This window comes from Corvus brachyrhynchos, unplaced genomic scaffold, assembly GCF_000691975.1.
Source record: "Corvus brachyrhynchos isolate BGI_N302 unplaced genomic scaffold, ASM69197v1 scaffold61, whole genome shotgun sequence".
Classification (NCBI taxonomy): Eukaryota; Metazoa; Chordata; class Aves; order Passeriformes; family Corvidae; genus Corvus; species Corvus brachyrhynchos.
Window position 1 is genome coordinate 6,028,806 of NW_008236478.1, and position 19,781 is coordinate 6,048,586.

Consider the following 19,781-nt stretch of genomic DNA (forward strand, 5'->3'; position numbering starts at 1 on the left):
GCCCTAATTAAATTTCATATTAATCTTTCTGAACTACTGTGTCTATGTGAGGCTTTTTCAAAATATTAAAGTTCCTATGAAATGGTACAAAGTTTGGACGCATCATCAGCTGCAAAGTGGGAGGCTGCAAATGTCTGCCAGAGAATCTTTACACATACTGGCATATGTTTCTTCCATGTTGCTGAGTTGGAAAATTGTTGTACCAGTGACTGAAAACAGGCAACCTTCAGTGGAGTTTTCAGCCATCCTAAAATGCAAAAAAAGCCTCATGTGCTCAATATCTTTAAAAATTGCACTGCAATTTATGTAGTGAATTAAGATAGTGCAGTCTTAGCTTCAGCACTATCCAACTCCATCTCCATTTTATTAAAGGAGTAAACTCCTGGTCACTGCAGAAAATGGCAGCAGAGCGTAGTTCTGATTTTACATGTTTCTAGGCAGTCTGATTTGAAAGTGTTGGTTTAGTGCTTCACTTTCCATTTTTTTTCTATGAATCCCACTGGACTTGCAAATTAACTGGTAATCACATGTTGACATTTGTTCAAAATGTTTAAAGTAACTGCTAAGACACCGATGAAGGATGCTGCAGAAAAAACCTGCTAATAATATACTGTTAACACTGCAAAAACTCAGAATGCATTCACAAGGAGGAAAAATGTCAGATATAAAAAGTGCAGTGAGATAATTATTTTCTTTAAAATTGCACCATCCATAGGGACTGCTGAGGGGGTTCATGGGGCAAAGAAAGAGGGATCAGGATGCACAAGATGTGTATTTTATGTTTAAAACCACCGCATACTAAAACCTACATCTTTGCTTTATATAACAGTGTTTTACTGGTAGTGGAGAATAAGGAAAAGAGAAATGAGTACTGATCAACAAATTTTCTTTTTTTTGCATTTCCTGAGAAAAAAATTAAGTGGACTAGAACAGTATGGAATGTGTGGATCATGAGCTATATATACTAATAAGAAAAAATTACCTGGAGCTAGAACATGGATCTAGGATCACAAAAATGATCACCTCCTCCTACAGAAAAAGTAAAGTTTTTTTGCCAGTTTGGAACTAAATAAGGAAATTTTGTGCTTTGAGGGTTTTTCTCTTTTATTTGGGAAGGAAGGAGACTGAGAGGGAGAATATAAGATAATAGAGGTACCTTTCTCCTTTATGCTATGTTGAAGTATTGGTCCTTGGGGACATATCCAGTTGTTGTGGCACTATGAGATCAGTCTGCTTTGTATTTTGAGTGGCTTCAGCTTGAGTGGATGAAATCAGGGGATTTAGAATCAATTAAAGTGCATGTGTTGTACAGTCTACCCAGTCTTAAGAAATGGCTTTGAACATTCTAACTCTTTATTGCTCTAATTAATATGCAGTTAGTTATGAGAACATATCAGAGCCCTTCCCTACCTCTACCTCTTTCTCTGCTATAGGTGTTCATAGCACCTTAACAACTCCCTGAATACTGATAAGACCATTCAGATTTAAGGAGAAAAATATGAAAAGGTCATTATAAGATGCCTAGGTGCAACAGATGTTTTCCAAATTGATACTACAATTTCAAATAAAAAATTCCTACTAATATATTTTATTATCATAAATAGCAAACACAGTATTTGAATCTGAGAGCAAATCTTACCATACTCTTATTTTGTCTCCAACCACATCTATTGTGGCTCTTTCTAGTCAGAGTTTCTAATGTGACAAACCCTCACCATTTGTCACAAGTATCACAAATCTGAAGTCTTAAAGTCCACATCCTGAATGTATGTGATGGCTCCTAAATATGATTCTATCTAAAAGACTTAGGTGAAAATTAACAGAGCTTAAAGGCGCCAAAAAATTGCTGTAGGCACTCTCAGCCATTAAAGAGCCTTTCTAAGAAGCTGTAACTGATTTGGAGTGAAGTAGCATTAGAGGAACAGTGTAGAAGGCTTGTTTGGGTTCACCATGGCACTGAGCTGTGGGGCAGAAGTGATGCTGTGTGGTGAGGAGCATGTTCTGCTTGAATTAACTGTGCTATTTAATGCAGTGGTGTAACAACAGAAAGTTTTTTTGAGGGCACCTTAAACCTTTAGATGCAGAGAATATTTTCGCACAGGGAAGTTGTCATAAATGTCTGGACTGGGGGTAAAGAGGAGAGGGATTTGATTTGTTTTCCACTGAAGTGTAAGGGTTTTTAACATGTGTAAGTATATCTTTGGTTGGAATACTGACATGCCTACAGGTTCAGGCTGCACATCAAAGTTTGAAAAATTTGGACTGCATAGAAGCTTTCCTAAGTTCTGTCTTTCCTAACTAAAAGGTGCAAAAGACAGTCAGATAGGACCCTACTAAATCTCAGAAGTCCTGGAGAAAAGCATTAGAATTGCTTGGTAATAGTTATCTGTTCTCAAACTCTTTGGAGTAGCGAGTATTCTTTCACTATATTTTAACGTGCTACTTTGGCAGTGGAAGAAGGTTTGGTAAGGAGCAAGGATCTGATTTCTGACTTCCCATAATAGCCAAAAAATAATCTGCCTTTTACTTACTCCATGTTTTCAGACTGTCATCTTTGCCTCCCAGTGTCAGCCCAAGGAGCAGCGCTGCTTTCATTCCTGCATCTCTACAGCTATCTACGGGGCTGAACATGCACATAGCTTGATGATGAATATGTGTTGAAGGCACTGAGCCTCTATTCAAGAAAAGTATTGTCTATTTGTTTCTTTTCTAATATGTTTGCCTGTTCTGTATTGCAGTATATTTACATTTTTTATTAGCAAGGATTTGTTTACCAGGGTCAGATAGAGTTTTGACTAATATATTTATTTTACTAATATATTTTTATATATTTTACTAATATATTTATTAATCAGTGTTAAGAATTGCTAAAGAGTTGCTTTCCGTGGTCTCTTACTTCAAGTCGTACTTGTTTGTTTACTTTGAGGAAAGATGGACTATAAGGTCTTTTCTGTAAAATTTTTGATTCTTTGATGCCCAGAATCTCTCAGCATGCCTAAACTCAGTGTGGATTTAGCATGTTTCTTAGTTTTGTAAATCCCATTATTTTATCAAACATTCATACTCACTCACACTTTTTCTCTGATATTTATCTTGATCTTGTGTCTCATCAGGGCCTATGCCAGTACCCAAAATTTCAAGTTTAAATTTTCAATCTTAAGTCCATCATTGCTTTATTATTTCAGCTTCTTTATATCTTCTTGCAACCTCTGTTCTGTAGTCACTCTTTAAAAGAAAATTGCTCCTGAGCTGTTATTTTTTCTTGAATTTTGTTCAGTCATCCTTTACAAGGCCAAAAGATTTCAACTCTGATGGGCCTTTCAGCTGCTTTGTTTTATTCTGGGTGAATTCCCTGCTCACTTTACATCTGTGCTTTACAGTGTAACCCTGAGCCAAGAAGTCAGATCCTTCTCTTACTGTTTGCATTTGACACTAGAAGGTCTCCAACCTGCTGATTGTTGGATAGCCAGACTTCTTACCAAGGGAAGGATCAGTTTGTTTCATGCTTTGTATAATGTGGATATGCAGCAGTTATAGAGCAATTATAGACACCCAATAGAGCACTTCTTATCAGACAACATCCTAGAACTACTCCCCAGGGACTAATGCCAGAGCCTTGGAAAAGTTATTCAAAAAGACATGAACAAAGGGTAAGACACTGACCTTGGCTCATCAGGCTCATCTGAGAGGTTTCACTGTTGGACAGATTTGAAGGTGGGGATAAAGAAGCCTCCCTGCCTGCAGGACTTTTGCTGCCTGGCTTCTCTTACTGCCCAGTTCCCCACATGTCACTCCTGGCTGTCTGAGGGTGCTCCCTGAGCAGCTGCCACTGTCTGATGAGCTCTGCCTACAGTACTCTTCCCCTGCACTGGGTCAGTGCTGCAAACAAAAGGTATAATATTGGCAAGTGCTGCCCAGAAGTGTTGCAGTGGGGACCCCAACACAGAACTCCTCTGTGAGGCAAGATAGCTCTTTTGGGAGTCTTTGAAGTTGTAATGCCTTAAAACCAGCACGGGTTTGTGGTTTTTCTTTGGCTTTTGTTCGGGGCTTTTTGGCAGGAGTAGGATTTGGTGGAGGGGTTTGTGTGTGTGACTTTTTGGGTTTGTTTTTTTAATACCAAGAATCTGTGCTCTTTTCAAGAACATCAAAGCTGTTAGGGTCAGTTATTTGACATGGATGTCCTGTAGGAATTTGCTGGTTTGTACCACAGAGTTAACCTGTCCTCATCCCTTTTGAAAGCTTCTCTTGCCATCTCTTACCCTCTGAGGAATCTCTTCCTTTGAATGACAGGTCTCTCATAAATCCCCTTCATCAAATTCCAATTTTATTTCCTAAGCATCAGTGAGTATTAAGGTGTTGTTCTTTGTGACAATGAGTGTGGGAAAATTAATAATATTGAATTAATTATAGCAGAGGTAGAGAGGCTGAAGTTTAACCTTATTGTTCTACTGTAGAAATATACACAAAAGCTACTTATCAGCCACACATCGTTACATCTTGCACCTTTATAGTTACATGATTACTGCTTGTTTGGCTGAAGAACTGGCATGGCACCTTTGTTACTTCAATTTATATTAATTCAGATGCTTAATTAACAATTAGAGGTGTAAGTTTAATTCAACCAAATGGTAATGCAATTCCATTTGAAATATGCCAATGTGATAAGTAAAATTGGCCTTCTCATCTGTGCTAATCTGACCACTATCCACTCTTTACATCTTAATAGGAACACAATTTTTATTTATGTCTCTTTAGAAGTATCCTTAGAATGTACCTCACTTTATGGACTAAACATATTAAAGATCTTTATGAAATTGTAATTCAGTGACTTTTATGTGGATGGTTTGAGTACGATATTTTTCAAAGATACCATAAAATATAAGTGTGTAAGCTACAGGAGTAGAAGGTTTATTTAGCTCAGAAATTTATTAGTGTATTTATGCTGTATATATTACTCTACTGCTTCATATTTGCAGTCATATTATCATCAGGCAATTTTCTATCTTGAATTATCAGAAAAGGGAATTAGGAAAAGTAATGCTAGCCTTAGGGAAGCAAACTTTTTTCCAAACTCCTATCTGTTAATATCACCTGCCAATGATTTAATGGTGTTTATAGTTTATGCTAACATTTCTTAGCTTTCCTTTTTATCCATTATAGTCTGTGTACCTGGTAGAAGCCTGCAGCCAATTGCTCTTACTTTGCAGCTCCTATCTTTACTCACCAAATAGCTATTTTCTTTTTTATTCCTCTAAGGTAGTAACTGTTGGCTGTTATAAAACTGCAATCTCATTAGAAAAGGTTCACACAAATAAATTCACTGCTGAGATTAGGACTTTAAAATGTTAATGTCTTTGTCTTTCTTTGTGCTAACATATATTTTTCTATTGATGCTTAAAAAGAAACCTATAAACTCTTTCATTACCCAAAGAGGTGTTACAACAGCAAGGCAGCATTTCTGGACAGTTTGTGGGATCATGAATTTTTAGGCAATACGTCATTTAGGAATTCTTAGTGCATCTCCCTAATGAAAATACATCCATAGTTTGAGTAAAGTGAACAGAATTCTTAGGTGCCTACAAGACTCTTAAGGTTCTTTATCAGCAATATGAACTGCTGCAATATTTATCTGACTTTGGGTCTGTGCTCCTTTTTGTACTTAGTCCTCTGTTCCTTGTATGAAAAGAGATCACTGGAGCTCAACTTGTAGCTCTGTTACAAAACTCCAGCGTTGTATTTTACCACCTCTTACCGTTTCTTGCTTTCTCCAGTTGGCAGACATTTTCCATGGCTACAGATGTTCTTCATGTCCATCTCTGTATACCCATGGAACTGACTGACCTCTCCTACCTGATTCTGATAAAGCCCAGTAATGTCAGTGCAAATGTTATTTAGTCTGGGAACTAAGTTATTTAGTTTGTTACTTAGTCTGGGAATGGAGCATAGACTAAAAGTGTAGCAGAAAAGTTTCATGCCCTATAAAGGGTCATCCTGTGCTGGGATAACTGTCCTCTCCCACACAGTCTTTAGTTTCATGTAATAGTTAATTTGGGATTCTTCTGAATCAATTTTCACTTCTGGGGCACAGCTCTAAAACTATTCCATTGCACCTGATTGATCTCAGCCTAACATAAACCTGAAGTAATTGCTTTAATAAAATTGCAATAAAACTAAGACTTACAATTGTTTTTATGCGGGAAACTTTTCCAAAATTTTAAGCATTATTCACACTCAGAAATGTGCTCTCATTGTCTCCTGAGCTCTGCCTAGGCATATCTCACATGTGTGGAAAGAAGTAGCTGAACTGTATTTGCTTTCATTTAATATTAAAGAGGATACTTTTCTGTTCAACCATTGGACATGTGCCAAGTATTTTAAAATGTCCATTATTTTATGAATTATACTATAAATCAGAATTAAGGTATTATGAAGAGGACTTTTGATGATAGTATTACTTCTAATATTCAATGCTTAGAATTAATAGAATTAGTCATTGCTTAATTGGATTTGAATACATTGATACTGGATTCTATTAGTAATGTGTCCTATATGCACTGGATAGTTCATTTGCCTGTTTTTAAGAAATATATAGCCCATACTGAGTGCAGATTTGCATTTATTATGCTATGCAGCTAACTCTAGTTTTACTGAAGGAAAATCACCAGCCTAATTGCAGATATTCCAAAACTTTAAGAATTATATTGTTGTTTAGAATTATTTATTACATAAGCCAGTCTTTATAGGGATACCTTACACTGGTCTGATTGTCATCACAGTATGATTGTCCTTCAAAAAATTTCTGAAACAGTTCACCTTATATGACCTTTGGTTGTGAATACAGTTAGGCTGCAATAGTTTTTCTGTATTGTCAGCATTAGAGATGTTCTTAAATATAGAGGTATAATTGAGCTGTTACAAGTTTGTGTGGCAGTAAGCCCTAACATGTTTGAACTGTACTCTTCACAGTGATTGATCTTTGTGTTGGGATCAGTTCATATCTAATAGGAATTAACAGGAAAAGTGGTACCCTTTTTTGAATCCCAATATATTTTTAAAAATCAAGACTTAAAAATCAATTCAAAAATTGGTGTTTTGTTATACTTACTCTGACCACCTCCCCTTGTTGCAGTTTTCAGTCACCAACAGAAGTATTTCTGCACAAATACCTTGAAACAACAAAATCCTGAGTTTGTACTTGATTCCTTTTCTTTTCTTTTTTTTCCAAGGAGCAAGTGGGAAGAAATAGCTTTACTCCAAAAAACACTTGTACGTTATGCTGAAACATTGAGGAACCTCTTTGTTTTTCAGTTCAGTGTATAATCCAGCTATAAGTTATCATAAGGGTTGTGAGAGGCTGCTGTGGAACGGCATGAAGTTAGAATTGGAAGGGGAATTGGATGGAGAATTAGAAGCCCCGGGGTTTTTATTCTTGGTTGGACTATAAACCTGCTGTATGACCTTGAGCAGATCAGATTAACCTGACTTTCCAAAGCATTTGCACTCCTGAACTGGCTCTATAGGTTGATCAGTTGCAATTTCCTGTAAGGTGAGAATGGTGCCTTAATAAGGTGGAGGCAATTCATTAACACAGAGTGCTGCAGAATTCTCCAGTTAAAAGCATCACAGGCAGTGGGAAGTATTATTAGGAACTAATAATGTTATAAATTATTAATAATAATGTATTTAGGTTTACGCTATGATTTTGTACTTTACCCCAAAGCAAGATAAATCATAAGTTGCTTAGAAGATTTTTAGAGTAGAGTGCAGCAGTTAAGGGTCTTTAGTACATTTCTGTAATATTAAAATGATTTTTCAGCCAGCATAGAAGCTTCTCCAGTCTAGTCCAAGGTTTTAAGAAAGTAAAACAAACAACAGCCCAAGGTATTATTTACTTAATTAGTCCTTTCTGCAGCATGAATTTATTTCTGAAGTTCATTTCTGCTTAATAAGTATCCTATCTGTTGATGTTCCTTGTGTTACTGAACAGCACCAACACTACCAAATAATGGGGAAAAACAGTAATAAGGCACTGTAATTCTGATCATGTGTCATGGGGTTAATTTCATAAGAATAATTTCAGATTCTTCATTGGTGCAGTGCACCAATGTAAAATATATTGTTTTCATTATAAAAAGCAGTTAATATCTTCTAAAAATGTACATTTAATTGCATAAAGGCATAAAAGCAACAACACAAAATTATTCAAATAACATTCCAATTATATATGATAAATCTTCTTTAAAACCTTTACATTTATCTAGCAATTATAACCTAACCACAGGATATAACATCTTAGAGCTTGGCTGGAATGTGACAGAACTGCTCCCAAAGGCAAATTTGATCTATTTAGGCACCAGTTTTACAGCACACTCTGAATTTGATTTTATCTGTAGTTTTTCCTGGGTAAGGCTTTTTTCTAGCAATGATTCTAAGAAATTTGTAAAACAACTAATTAATTTGAAAGCTGGTTAAACTAGTTAATAACTATGTTTAATTCTTTTTCAAACAATACTTCAGTCCATAGAAAATGTAGAATCCTTTCTGCTACTTGGTGTCTGAGTGTGTCTGAGATGGTAAAATTAAGCAGACTCTCACTCACATCAGAAGTGAACCTGAGAATACTTCGGAAGACCAATCTTTCCTCAGTGATAAGTATGACTTTCTCATTCAGCTTACAGTCTTCTTTGGGTTTCAGTATTTGCACCTGATTCTTAGGTGCATGAAACTAGAAAACTCAGTTAGTTAGGGATGAAATAATGTTGGTGTGTTTGAATTTTTTAAACAAAATTAAAAAGTGAATTTGAGAATTTTTTTACCTGTCACCAGATCTAGGAAGAGCACATCTCTGTCTATACTACTGCAGAGTCCCAGTATCAATTACTTCTGTTTCTTTTTTACTCTGGTTTTAGTTTATTTCAGAGAAATTCCTACTTTTTCCCTCTTCCTTTCTATTTTTTCAATTTAAGCTACTAACCTAGTTAGTCTCAAGAACACTTATTATCAAAAAATCTAAAAATAGTTTTCTTTCTGGTTAAATAAAGTTGCCTGAAATGTCAAAAATCATTTAATGAAACTGTTTCAAAATGGGATAGTTACAGAATTTAAATCAAATAATGAACTGTATGTCTCCATGTTGGTATTTATAAGTAATCCCTTGCTTGGCAGATATTCATGCTGGTCTTGCCTCAGTTCAAAGTACTTTTAATCTAATGCATAGATGTGTAAGTGTATTTATAATGTATAATGTGCTGTATTAGCACAAAAGAAGTAAGTTGAGAAAAATTGTAAGATTTTTACAAAAACAATTCCTCAGCCTTCCTGAAAGAATTTTAATTTAACAATGAAGATGAATAGAATGTAAACAAACACTGGGATTTCAGAACAGGTTAAAGGGAAGATTAACTGCTCCCTTGGCCCCCTCTCCCAAATCCCAGCCTGCTGGCATCACAGGTCTGGAAAGCTGCCATAGTGTCATATGTTGCTACTTCCGAAACAATCTTAGGCATAGCTGTGCCTTTCCTCAAACTGAACTGTTCAGGAACCTTGTGAATCATGAAAAATTTGGCTTGAAATTATTAAAGCAGAGTCCCTTCTTTGAAAGCTGGCATTCCAGGAATCATCTGGGCTGTGACGCTTCAGATTTCATGCTCTGTGTCCTACAGAGCTTTCCAAAACCAGCATTAGCTGCCATTATAGCAGAATGCATTTTAATTCCTCAGCAGCACCAAACTTGCCATCCAAAGGAATAGTAACTATAAATGGTTTTGGTATAAACACACCTGTTCTGTCCTCCTGTTAATATTTGCTATCTATCTGTGAGTTTAGTGCTCATTGAAGCTGACAAGAGTCATTCCCCAGATATCCAAGAAGTTGGAGAAGTGTTGGGTTAACAGGTGTTGGTGTAAGAGTTAAACAGAGAATGACAGCAGCAGTGCTGGCAGAAGCAGCGGAAGGTCTCCCTGACACAGCGTGCACCTGATATAGAAATGAAGGAACGAGTTCCTACTTCTATGTCAATATAAGACACACACACTCTACACACACTCTTCATGCTCCTTTACCATGGCCTTGGAGAGAACAATGGAAAATGTCAGGAAGACAGATTTATTGTAGGACTGTGATCACATCTGTAAACTGTAACCAAAAAAGCTCTTAGAAGTATGGATATATACATATACTGATGCTTCTGCATAAACCTTAGATTCACCTGCACCTCTGCTGGTGGTGAGTCTCATTCCTTCATGTATCATAGAGAAGGTTTCAATAAGATTTAGAAAACAGATCTAATGAATCTGCTGCATTGCCCAGACTGTTACCAAAAATTTAAAATCTTTACGCCTGTAAAGTAAGACTCAAAGTAAACAATTTTCAAATAGAAATATTGAATGCTCCTCAGGGCCATGACAAATGGGAATTGGCTGTGATTTCTAAGAGATGAATTACTGTGACCAATATATTCAGAAAAAGAAAGGAACAGTGAACACTGAAGAAAGAGCTAAGTAACATTTCTGAGACAACTTTAAAATACTAGCCATAACTTAAAACTATTCCAAAAATGGTTATTGTTTTTTAAATGACTGCTGCTTCACTGTATGAAATAGCTTGTTTCTGCATGCTACATTGAAAACAAAATAAGTTAAGAATGTAGATCTGTCCCACAAATCTTAAAATTCTATAATTGCTCAGAAATCGAGTGAAACTCAAGAATCCTCTCAATGGGAATTTGTCCTGTAGGATTTTCAGACAGCAACAGGAAACCCAAGCACAGTGGTTCTAGAGCAGATGTTGCCTTGATCTGAATTTATCACTGCTGTCGTGATGGCAGATCTGTAAGCAATCTGTTTCAAATATTATATACAAGAGTTATCCAAGAGATTTCAAATGTTAGTAACACAATTACACTTACAGAGACGTTTTCTTTCGCTTACATGTGCACATGCACATACCTGTGAGCCTAAAGTTTTCACAAATTTTGAAGATATTTATTGTTTGCCACGTCTTAAAATAACCATATGCGATGTGGATTAAATAAAAGAAGCTATTTGGCTTCAAGCAGACTTGCTTTCCTGCAGAAATCTCTGAGTGACCAGAAAACATCTGGGTATCTCTTATACAGAGCTTTGGAGGAACTTCAGAATACTATCTGAAGATCTGATTTTGCCAAGATTTTTTCCAACACTTATATGACTATGTATCACAACACTTGGATAGTTGTAGAGAATCCATCCACCCTGAATCATTTATTTTTTTCCCCCACTATCCAACTTAGCCACTTTACTCTTGCTTTGACACAGTTAGTTTTCTGCTCTAAAAGTCTCAGATTCCAAAACTTTGCCTATATCTGTGTTTTGTTTTCTGTGTCAAACCAAACAGAATTTTTTGGTATGATTCATAGCTCACTAGAACCCAAATGGTGGCACCATCATCCATGTCTGTTATTTATATAAGAATATACTATTCTGGCAGGGAATTTGAGGAAAGGTGTTGACATTCAAATATTCTTTCGAGTTATTATCATCATACTGGGTACGGTATTTATAACAAGAGAAGTATGTGGTATGTATGGAAGATAATTAGAAAAACCAAAGCAAGCAACAAATGGTCAGGAATTTAAAATCAGGTAAACAATTCTAGTTTGCTTAGAGGAAATAAAATCTGTTGAAAGAAATCTGTATCCATCACTGGTCACTCAGGGTAAGGAGAAAAAACCCCAACACATGGGGACTCTTTTGTCCTTCTGAAATGAAGTCAGGAAAAAAGAAATAACTTCCCTATACATTTTCTACTGGGATCACAGATATGCGAACTGAATTGTGAGTTGAATTTTCAACTGATGATGAGTTTAGAAAAACTGACTTGTCTTATTTTATTTCGTAGATGCTTCAGAAGCTTGCTGTGTGCTTACCACGGGTTCTGCCAACCACCTCAAGAGGGGACTCACCTATTCTTTCTTTAGTCGAGCAAAACATTATCTTGAAATAATTATTCCTCTCCACATGGCCTTCGTACTCGTGTCAGCTTATCTTCTGCTGACTCATGCTCAGGGTGCTCCTGTTGAGAATGGGGCACTGTTGGATACACTGAAGTCACAAGTGGGATTATTCAGCAATAAAAGTGAGCACTATTCAGCACAGGTGAGACCTCCTGGCACGAGCCGGCAAATACCTCAGACAATCATCATAGGAGTTCGTAAAGGAGGAACGAGGGCTTTGCTGGAAATGTTGGATATTCATCCTAATATTGTGGTAGCAGCTACAGAAGTCCACTTCTTTGACTGGGATGAAAATTACGTGAAAGGAATAGACTGGTATAGAAATCTGATGCCATTTTCTTATGGAAATCAAATTACAATTGAGAAAACACCAGGCTATTTTACATCACCACAGGCTCCAGGAAGAATTCATGACATGAATAGTTCCATTAAACTGCTGCTCATTCTAAGAGATCCCACTGAGAGAGTTATATCTGACTATACCCAAGTATATTACAACAGAGTAGAAAGCCACAAGCCTGTTCAGCTCTTTGAAGATATTGTTATTAAGAATGGAGTGCTTAATACCAAATACAAAGCTATTCAGAGAAGTCTATATGATGTTCATATGGAAAAGTGGCTTAAGCATTTCAGTTTGGATCAGATTCACATAGTGGATGGCAATACTTTAATCAAGGACCCTCTTCCTGAATTACAAAAAGTTGAAAGATTTCTAAATCTTCCTTCCCGAATTATGTCTTCTAATTTTTATTTTAACCAGACCAAGGGATTCTACTGCATCAGAAGTGATGGGAGGGAGAGATGTTTACATGAATCCAAAGGGCGTCCCCACCCTCTTGTTAACAGCACTGTTTTGGAGCAACTATATTCTTACTTCAGAGAGCACAATGCAAAATTTTACAGGATGGTTAATCATTCCTTTGACTGGCATTAACGTATTTGGAGTCAATGTTTCTTAAAAAGGGCCTGAGACAAACTTTCACACTCATCTTTCTAAACTGTAATGACTTGTATTGTGAGAATTGACATCCTGGTTACATGCTTCATTGGAACAACACATCTGTTGACTCATTGAAATGGTACTCTCTATGTTGGGAATAATAAGTTTTATGTATTTGTATGATTACTGGGAGTCATATTCTGATCTTCTTTCTCTCATCATGCAAGTACATTAACTTCAGCAGACTTAGCAAAGACATATCTCTACAAGATTTCTGCTGCTTTGGAAAAATGCATTTAACTGTAAAAAATGTAAATATTGGAAATGGTATTATTCTAACTGTTCTGTATTTTTTGTTGTTAGTATTTTTTATATCCCACGATAGTGGTGTTGATTTATAGATTTTTGCATAAAATAAGTTTAAATTGTATGTTAAAATAGGGGCATACATAGTAGCTCCAATAAATAAATCATCCTCTTTAATATGTTGAAGTAATTAATTAAAAATAGAAGGAATCTATTTCACCTGTAATTTTGAAGAGGTGAACTAGAAGTTACCTGCCTGTATGACATTAATATTAAACCACACTTACTATCATGGGTTTGCAAAAAAAATCTCCAAAGTAAGAATATGAACTTTTTGAAGAATGTAAAAATTAGAGTTTGAATGTAAAGAAATTAAAATATCCCAGGAACACCGATACTCTATACACTAAAAAAAATCAATACAAAAAAATTACTAATATGAGCAATTGTACAAATATTTGATTATATAAATTATGTCACTTTGCTCTTGAATGGAAAAGCTCTTAGTACTACCACATGAATTATGTTTGTACTCTGTGACTAGTTATTCTGTTCTCCTGGCTTTGGTTTATATATCTCCATTGGCACAATGATTCTTGTTTAAAAAAAAATTTGCTTGCCCCCTGAAGCATGATGTAGTTTTATTTTGCCATTTCCAATGCAGACCATGGGACAGTCTCAACATTAAAATAACCTCGTTTCATTACTCAGACACAATGTTCAGTACACTCAGTATGACATACTCAGGTTGTCTGTAAGAACCACAACCATTTATAGCCTTGCATCAGGATTTTATTTTCAATTTTTTTTAACAGTATTGTGCTGATCTTTTCTGCTTTTTCATGTAAACATTTTATTATATATCAATACCAAAGAAGAAAATCTGAGCATCAAACCCCACTGAACCCTGACAAGGGTCAGGCATCTGTGTCCTTCTGTCTAAGTCACTGTTCATCCTAAAGGAGTGTATGTTCCTACCATGGGATTCTTCCACTTCCAGGCTAAAAGGTATGTATTGCTGGGCTGACTTTTAGGCTTTTAATACTTTGTGAGTGGGCTACTTAGGCAGATAGCAGTATTCCTCTGAAGCTGGATAGAATTGGACTCAGATTATGTGGAAATAGCCTTCGTCAAATATTCTCTCAATAAATGTAAAATGTTAAAAATAATATAATAATTCTTATTCTTTATCTGTTCCATGACTTGCTTATGTATGTATGAAAGAAAATATACTGTATATATGAGAGAAAATTATTTTCATTAGCATATAATTAATCTCTGAAATTACCTTTCTGAAGTAGGTTTGTTTACTACAACTCTGATTGCTATAAATGGCTCAAATTTTCTTTTACTTCTGCCACTTTTTCTGAGATTGTGGCTTCTTAATTATTAATATTGATCCAATATAGGCACTACAAAGTACAATGTCAATAAGAATCTGTAGAAATACAAATGTATTTGTTTCAAATTAATCAAAGAACAGGATATTTATGCTGGTCTTCTACCATCTCTACAAGGACATTGGATAGGCAAACTTTAATAATTACAGTTGTGCAGTCTAACTGTATCTTCTTTGTCTTTTGTCAAGTAAAAACCTCAACCAGAATATTTCTGAACTCTGAATTAATAGTGTGATTCTATATCAGAATAACTTTTTCTATTTTGTGGGCACAGCACTTTTGTCTGATAACAGAACACCCAAATCCAGATTCCCAGTATTGTCTAGCATGGCTGGTTCTTTCTGACCAATCCAATCTCAGTGATAAACAAAACTCCTTCCAGTCCACTCATTTCAGAAATACATTATTGAAGGGAGCAACATAAGTGCATCTTGTATCAGACAGAAATATATAACTTTCTGTTTCTTATACATTCCAAAACTCTCTTTGTCTTTTTCCTCTTTTCTTATTTTTTTTCCTTACAAGAAGCAAATTTGAAAACAATGTATACTTTAATAAAAGTTTCAGGTAGATGCTGGTAATTGAAGAATTCAGATGTCTATATGCCACATTAAATTTCACAGCCTTCCAAGAAAAAGGAAGGGAGAAAATTCTAATGTCTTTCTATATTTATGCTTGCAGGCATCAAGTCTTTTCTCTTCTCTTCTCTTCTCTTCTCTTCTCTTCTCTTCTCTTCTCTTCTCTTCTCTTCTCTTCTCTTCTCTTCTCTTCTCTTCTCTTTTCTCTTCTCTTCTCTTCTCTTTGTTCTCTGAAGTTTACAGCTAATCTTTAAATGAGCTGAATGCAGGAGCACCAGCTAGCAGAAGCTATATGCATCTTTGAAAATGCAAGTCCCTTTCTGGAATTTACATTTCAAGGAGAGCTGAGCTGTATGGATTAGTGATGCTTATATCTATTTGATTTGTTATCACTCCTCATTCCTGTTCAGCATTTTGGGGAAGAACAGAATTGATGGAATGAATTTAATGATTATTTTAGAGTTTACTAATATAATGAGAAATATATTAACCATAATATAATCTGGGTGGTGGTTGGTTTGAATTGGTTTTATGTAAATCAGATTCTCATCAGAAATTTTATTTTGATAAATGATCAAAAATCATACAATTTAACCTCTGTATAACAGAGGTTAGACTGTAATTTTACATTGCAGGCTTTCAATCAGTTTCTCATTTTTTGGTCTGAAAAATACTCTTTCATGCCATCCTGACCTTTTCCATTCTTAAAGTCTTTAAGAAAACCCTCCTTCCCTCATGCTCAGGAAAGGAATCAGATAACCTTAACAGAAAATCCACTGAGCCATACTTGGGTAATACTGAAATAAAAAGTACTCACTTTTTGACACTTGGAATTCAAAAGTAGTCAGTTTTTTGGGAAGACCTGTTGGCTTGCAGTCAGTATAAAGATGTTATTAACAAGACAGTTCTCAGTTTAAGCAATTACATACATGTCATGAATTTACACAACTGATAGTAAACCAGAAATTACTTTTCTCTAAATTGTTTATCAGAGAATTTTCATCTCATTCTCTGATACTCAAGAGTTGCTTGCAAAAGTAAATTTCATGTGGGAAGGTCACTTGAAGAAATCATGCAGTTGTTTCAAAGGTTTTTGGGAGCATCTGAAACAGATGACACAATTATGTGTGCAAGACTACTGCAGAATTTATGATGATTTGACCAGCTCTTTGATGTTCCACAAACACTAAACTTTAAATACTGTTCCCTTCCTTTTCTAGTAAAAATGTCACAGTTATAGTTGCTTTGATTTAATGTTGCAGAGAATTAACCGTATCAAGCAGCTGTAACTGGATCAGTTCAGCCATGATAAGCAGCACACACTTAATATCCAGATGAGTCTAATATCACCTCTTCTTTTTTTTTTTTTTTTTAATTTGTACTATATATACTACTATAGTACATAAAGGAAAGTATTGGGAAACTTAAAAGCTAGGATTTTACCCCCAAAACTCCTAGTACTAAACTAATGGGAAAGAAGCAAAGAAGTTCCTGCATTGCACTCTAAACCATTATTTTACCAGGAAAAGGGTTGGATTTTTTCATTGTATCCCCTGTATGCAAATGCTCAAAGGCCTCGGACTTTGGCCTCTGGTCTTTCACAATTTAGCCTTGAAAGCTAAATTTAGAGTTCCTCTTAAAGGATACCTATTAAAGCAGAGACATTTTCTTATTGTAGAGGACTTTACAGAGGGCACACACATCTTTACATGCTGCTCCACATCAGCTCCTTCACTGTCCTCTTGATACAAAATTAATAATCCTATGAAGATTATCTATTGAAAGCTGATCAGATTGACTACTGTAGGGAAGCATATCTGCATAAGGAGTTTTCTGTCTCCAGCACATCGAAAAAAATTAAAAAAAAAGTTTTTTCTATCAAATTTGACTGCTTATTGCCTCTGTCAATTCAGATGCTTTCATGAATTGGACAAAAATTTTAATATTTTTATAATCCCTATAATTTCTTGTTTAATCTATGTGGTCAAAACCAAAAACATGATTTATCAGTTTACTTACATAGTTTAACTGAAAAAAAAAAAAGAGAGAGACTTACCCCTCAATACTTTGATTCATAGTAAGAATTGCACAACATTTCCTTGCAGAGAAAGACGTATTTAAATTATTAAAGTAATATACCATTGTAGATTATTATTTTCTATACTTGTGTATTTGATCTTCATTTCCTTCATAAGCTTGAATTTTCTCATAGCTATGAACAGACACATTAGAAATAAAATCAGTAATTAGCAATAGTTAATGAGCAGTATTTAGTTATTGGCCAAATAGTTTCCTTTTTGATTATTTCAAGTTTCATGGTGACTTACTAAATTGTTTTGCTATTTTCTAAAACTAATTTAAAAGTTACAACCAGCAGTGCTAGAAAGACTGTAGTATCATTCTGTAATTACAGAGGAATTGTATTGTCTTGCCTTTAAGGTTAATTAACAGTGACAAGAGCTTACCACAATTCCTGAAAACATTTTGGAAGCCAAGACACTAACAGAACTGTATAAATTAGTCCTTGAAAGTGAATCTGCTACTTAGGGAAAATACAGCAGGTTAAAACAGACTAATGAAAATAATAGTTTTCTGTGAAAATAGATGTGATGCAAAATGCACACTCTCCTGTATTAGCCCATGTAACAAGTACTGTGAGGTCTATTTCTGATGCAATATAGTTTTACACTTTTACATTGTATATTCTTTCAGTGCTGTTACAAAAACCTCTTAGGAAATGTTTAAAAAAAAATACCTTCATGTAAACTCTTAACCAGGGGTACAGTTTTTCTCTCAAAGGCCATTTCCCTAGTTTTATACTGTTTCCTCTGAGATAAAAAAGTGTTTTGAGTCACGCTGCAATGAAAGTAGCAAGTTATTATGCCAGAATTAAGAATATTACCTCAATTTATTACAGTTCTCAGTGAAAAACATTTCTATACAGGGACATATAATAGTTTAACAATCTCGGTATTTTCTCTCTCTTCTTTAGATAACACAACCATGTTCCAATTTTTCTTGTTCTGACAAATGTTACACTAAACACATTGTCACTTTAAACCACTGCCTTAAAGATTTAAATCAATGGCAGTAATTAAAGGGAAGCACAGGTAATTAAGGATCCATTCCCTTTGCTACTTGGACTGGACAAGGTTTTCTTTTTGATCCATCATAAACTTTCTGTTAGGGATGTACCAGCCAAACTTGCAATAGGAAGAAATAAGGGCAACTAGAACACAATAAAACCTGAGCTGAAGGCCCTTTTCTGCTAAATATTTGTTAACCCAATATGGCACAGTTACAATCAAAATTATGATTGGCCTGCCAAGACAATGCACAGGACTAAGTAAAATGCTACTTCAGGGATTTAGCTAGGTATTCCATATCTGAATGAATTTTATGATCATTAGGCTATTAGAAATATACATGAATATACATTTTCAAAATACTCTATTTCACCTTATTAGAGAGTACTACAGTGCTGTAGGACAGGTTGAGTATATTATGCCTATCCTTGGGGAAATTCTGCAGTGATACCCTAGTAAATTGGATGGGAAGTAACAACTGTCCTCACTAAACGTTGGGCATTTTAAAATGCCTTATGGAAAATCAGCAGCACTAGATGCAGCAGGGTTGTTGTTGATTTGACAAGGACTGTCAGTCTAGAAAAATGCTGTGCAGCTGTCATGAAAAGATTGAAGATACCTTTGCTATACTCTGCCATGATATAAATCTACGATTCAAGACAAGTGATGCAGATTAAACACTGCAAACTGTGGGGTAGCAGTGCTCCCTCAAGTGAAGGAAGATTAAGGGCTCATAAAGAACATATGCTGTAGTTACATGGGTGCATCATACACAGCTTACAAAATACACTGAGTCTAAAACAAAGGCAGAATCTACAGCTGTGCACTAAAGTGTTGCTGTTGAAGGCATACCAAACCAGAGGTAACAGTTATATATGAGCTATCTGTAACTTATTATTTGTCGTATTTATTATGTGTTTGCCAGACTACCAGTGTTTACGTGACTGAAGTTCTCTGTCAGGTGTACATAGGACAACTGAATAAAACAGATGCACAGATTGGGGAAAAACCAGCCAGTGGATCATATACTTAGGGCCTATTTATGCACAGAAAGCACACCAGAACAGGGTTCGAGTAAACTGCCTTTCATACTTTTAAAAAATAAACTTTCTCTGTGTTTTAGTTTCCTTTATGTGAGAAATGAGACAACTCTTAAAAAGATTAATTTATTGAAAACAGAAAAACTGAAAAATTACAGAAATCAGAAAAATATAAAAATTTGGGATCCTATGGCTCGGTAGATGGTATGCCCCAGGAGCGCAGGGATATGAGATCTTCTGGCTGAGGCAGCACTAGCCCTCAGGTAGAGAAAAAGAACTGGCAGTGAGTGCTGGGCTGACTTAAAAAATTACTAAAAGCCCCTTAAAAGGGGTAAGGCTTTGAATGCCCAGCACCAATGTCTCCCACAGCTAGTCTGCAGAAAGCAAGAGGGGAAGAGAGAAGAGAGCCCACCTCCCGGCTTCGTCCTCTTTATCGTGT

At 35.5% G+C, this 19,781-nt stretch overlaps 1 protein-coding gene across 1 annotated transcript in view; it reads left to right on the plus strand.

Moving 5' to 3' along the window:
* LOC103624526 (heparan sulfate glucosamine 3-O-sulfotransferase 1) overlaps nt 1–17,289 on the plus strand; it is a 48,210-nt gene extending 30,921 nt beyond the window's left edge. The window contains exon 2 of the mRNA XM_017726081.1: nt 11,878–17,289. Within this exon, the coding sequence (XP_017581570.1) occupies nt 11,997–12,926 (930 nt within the window). The 5' untranslated portion in view covers nt 11,878–11,996 and the 3' untranslated portion in view covers nt 12,927–17,289. The remainder of the gene's footprint in view (nt 1–11,877) is intronic.
* Nucleotides 17,290–19,781: the final 2,492 nt, after the last annotated feature.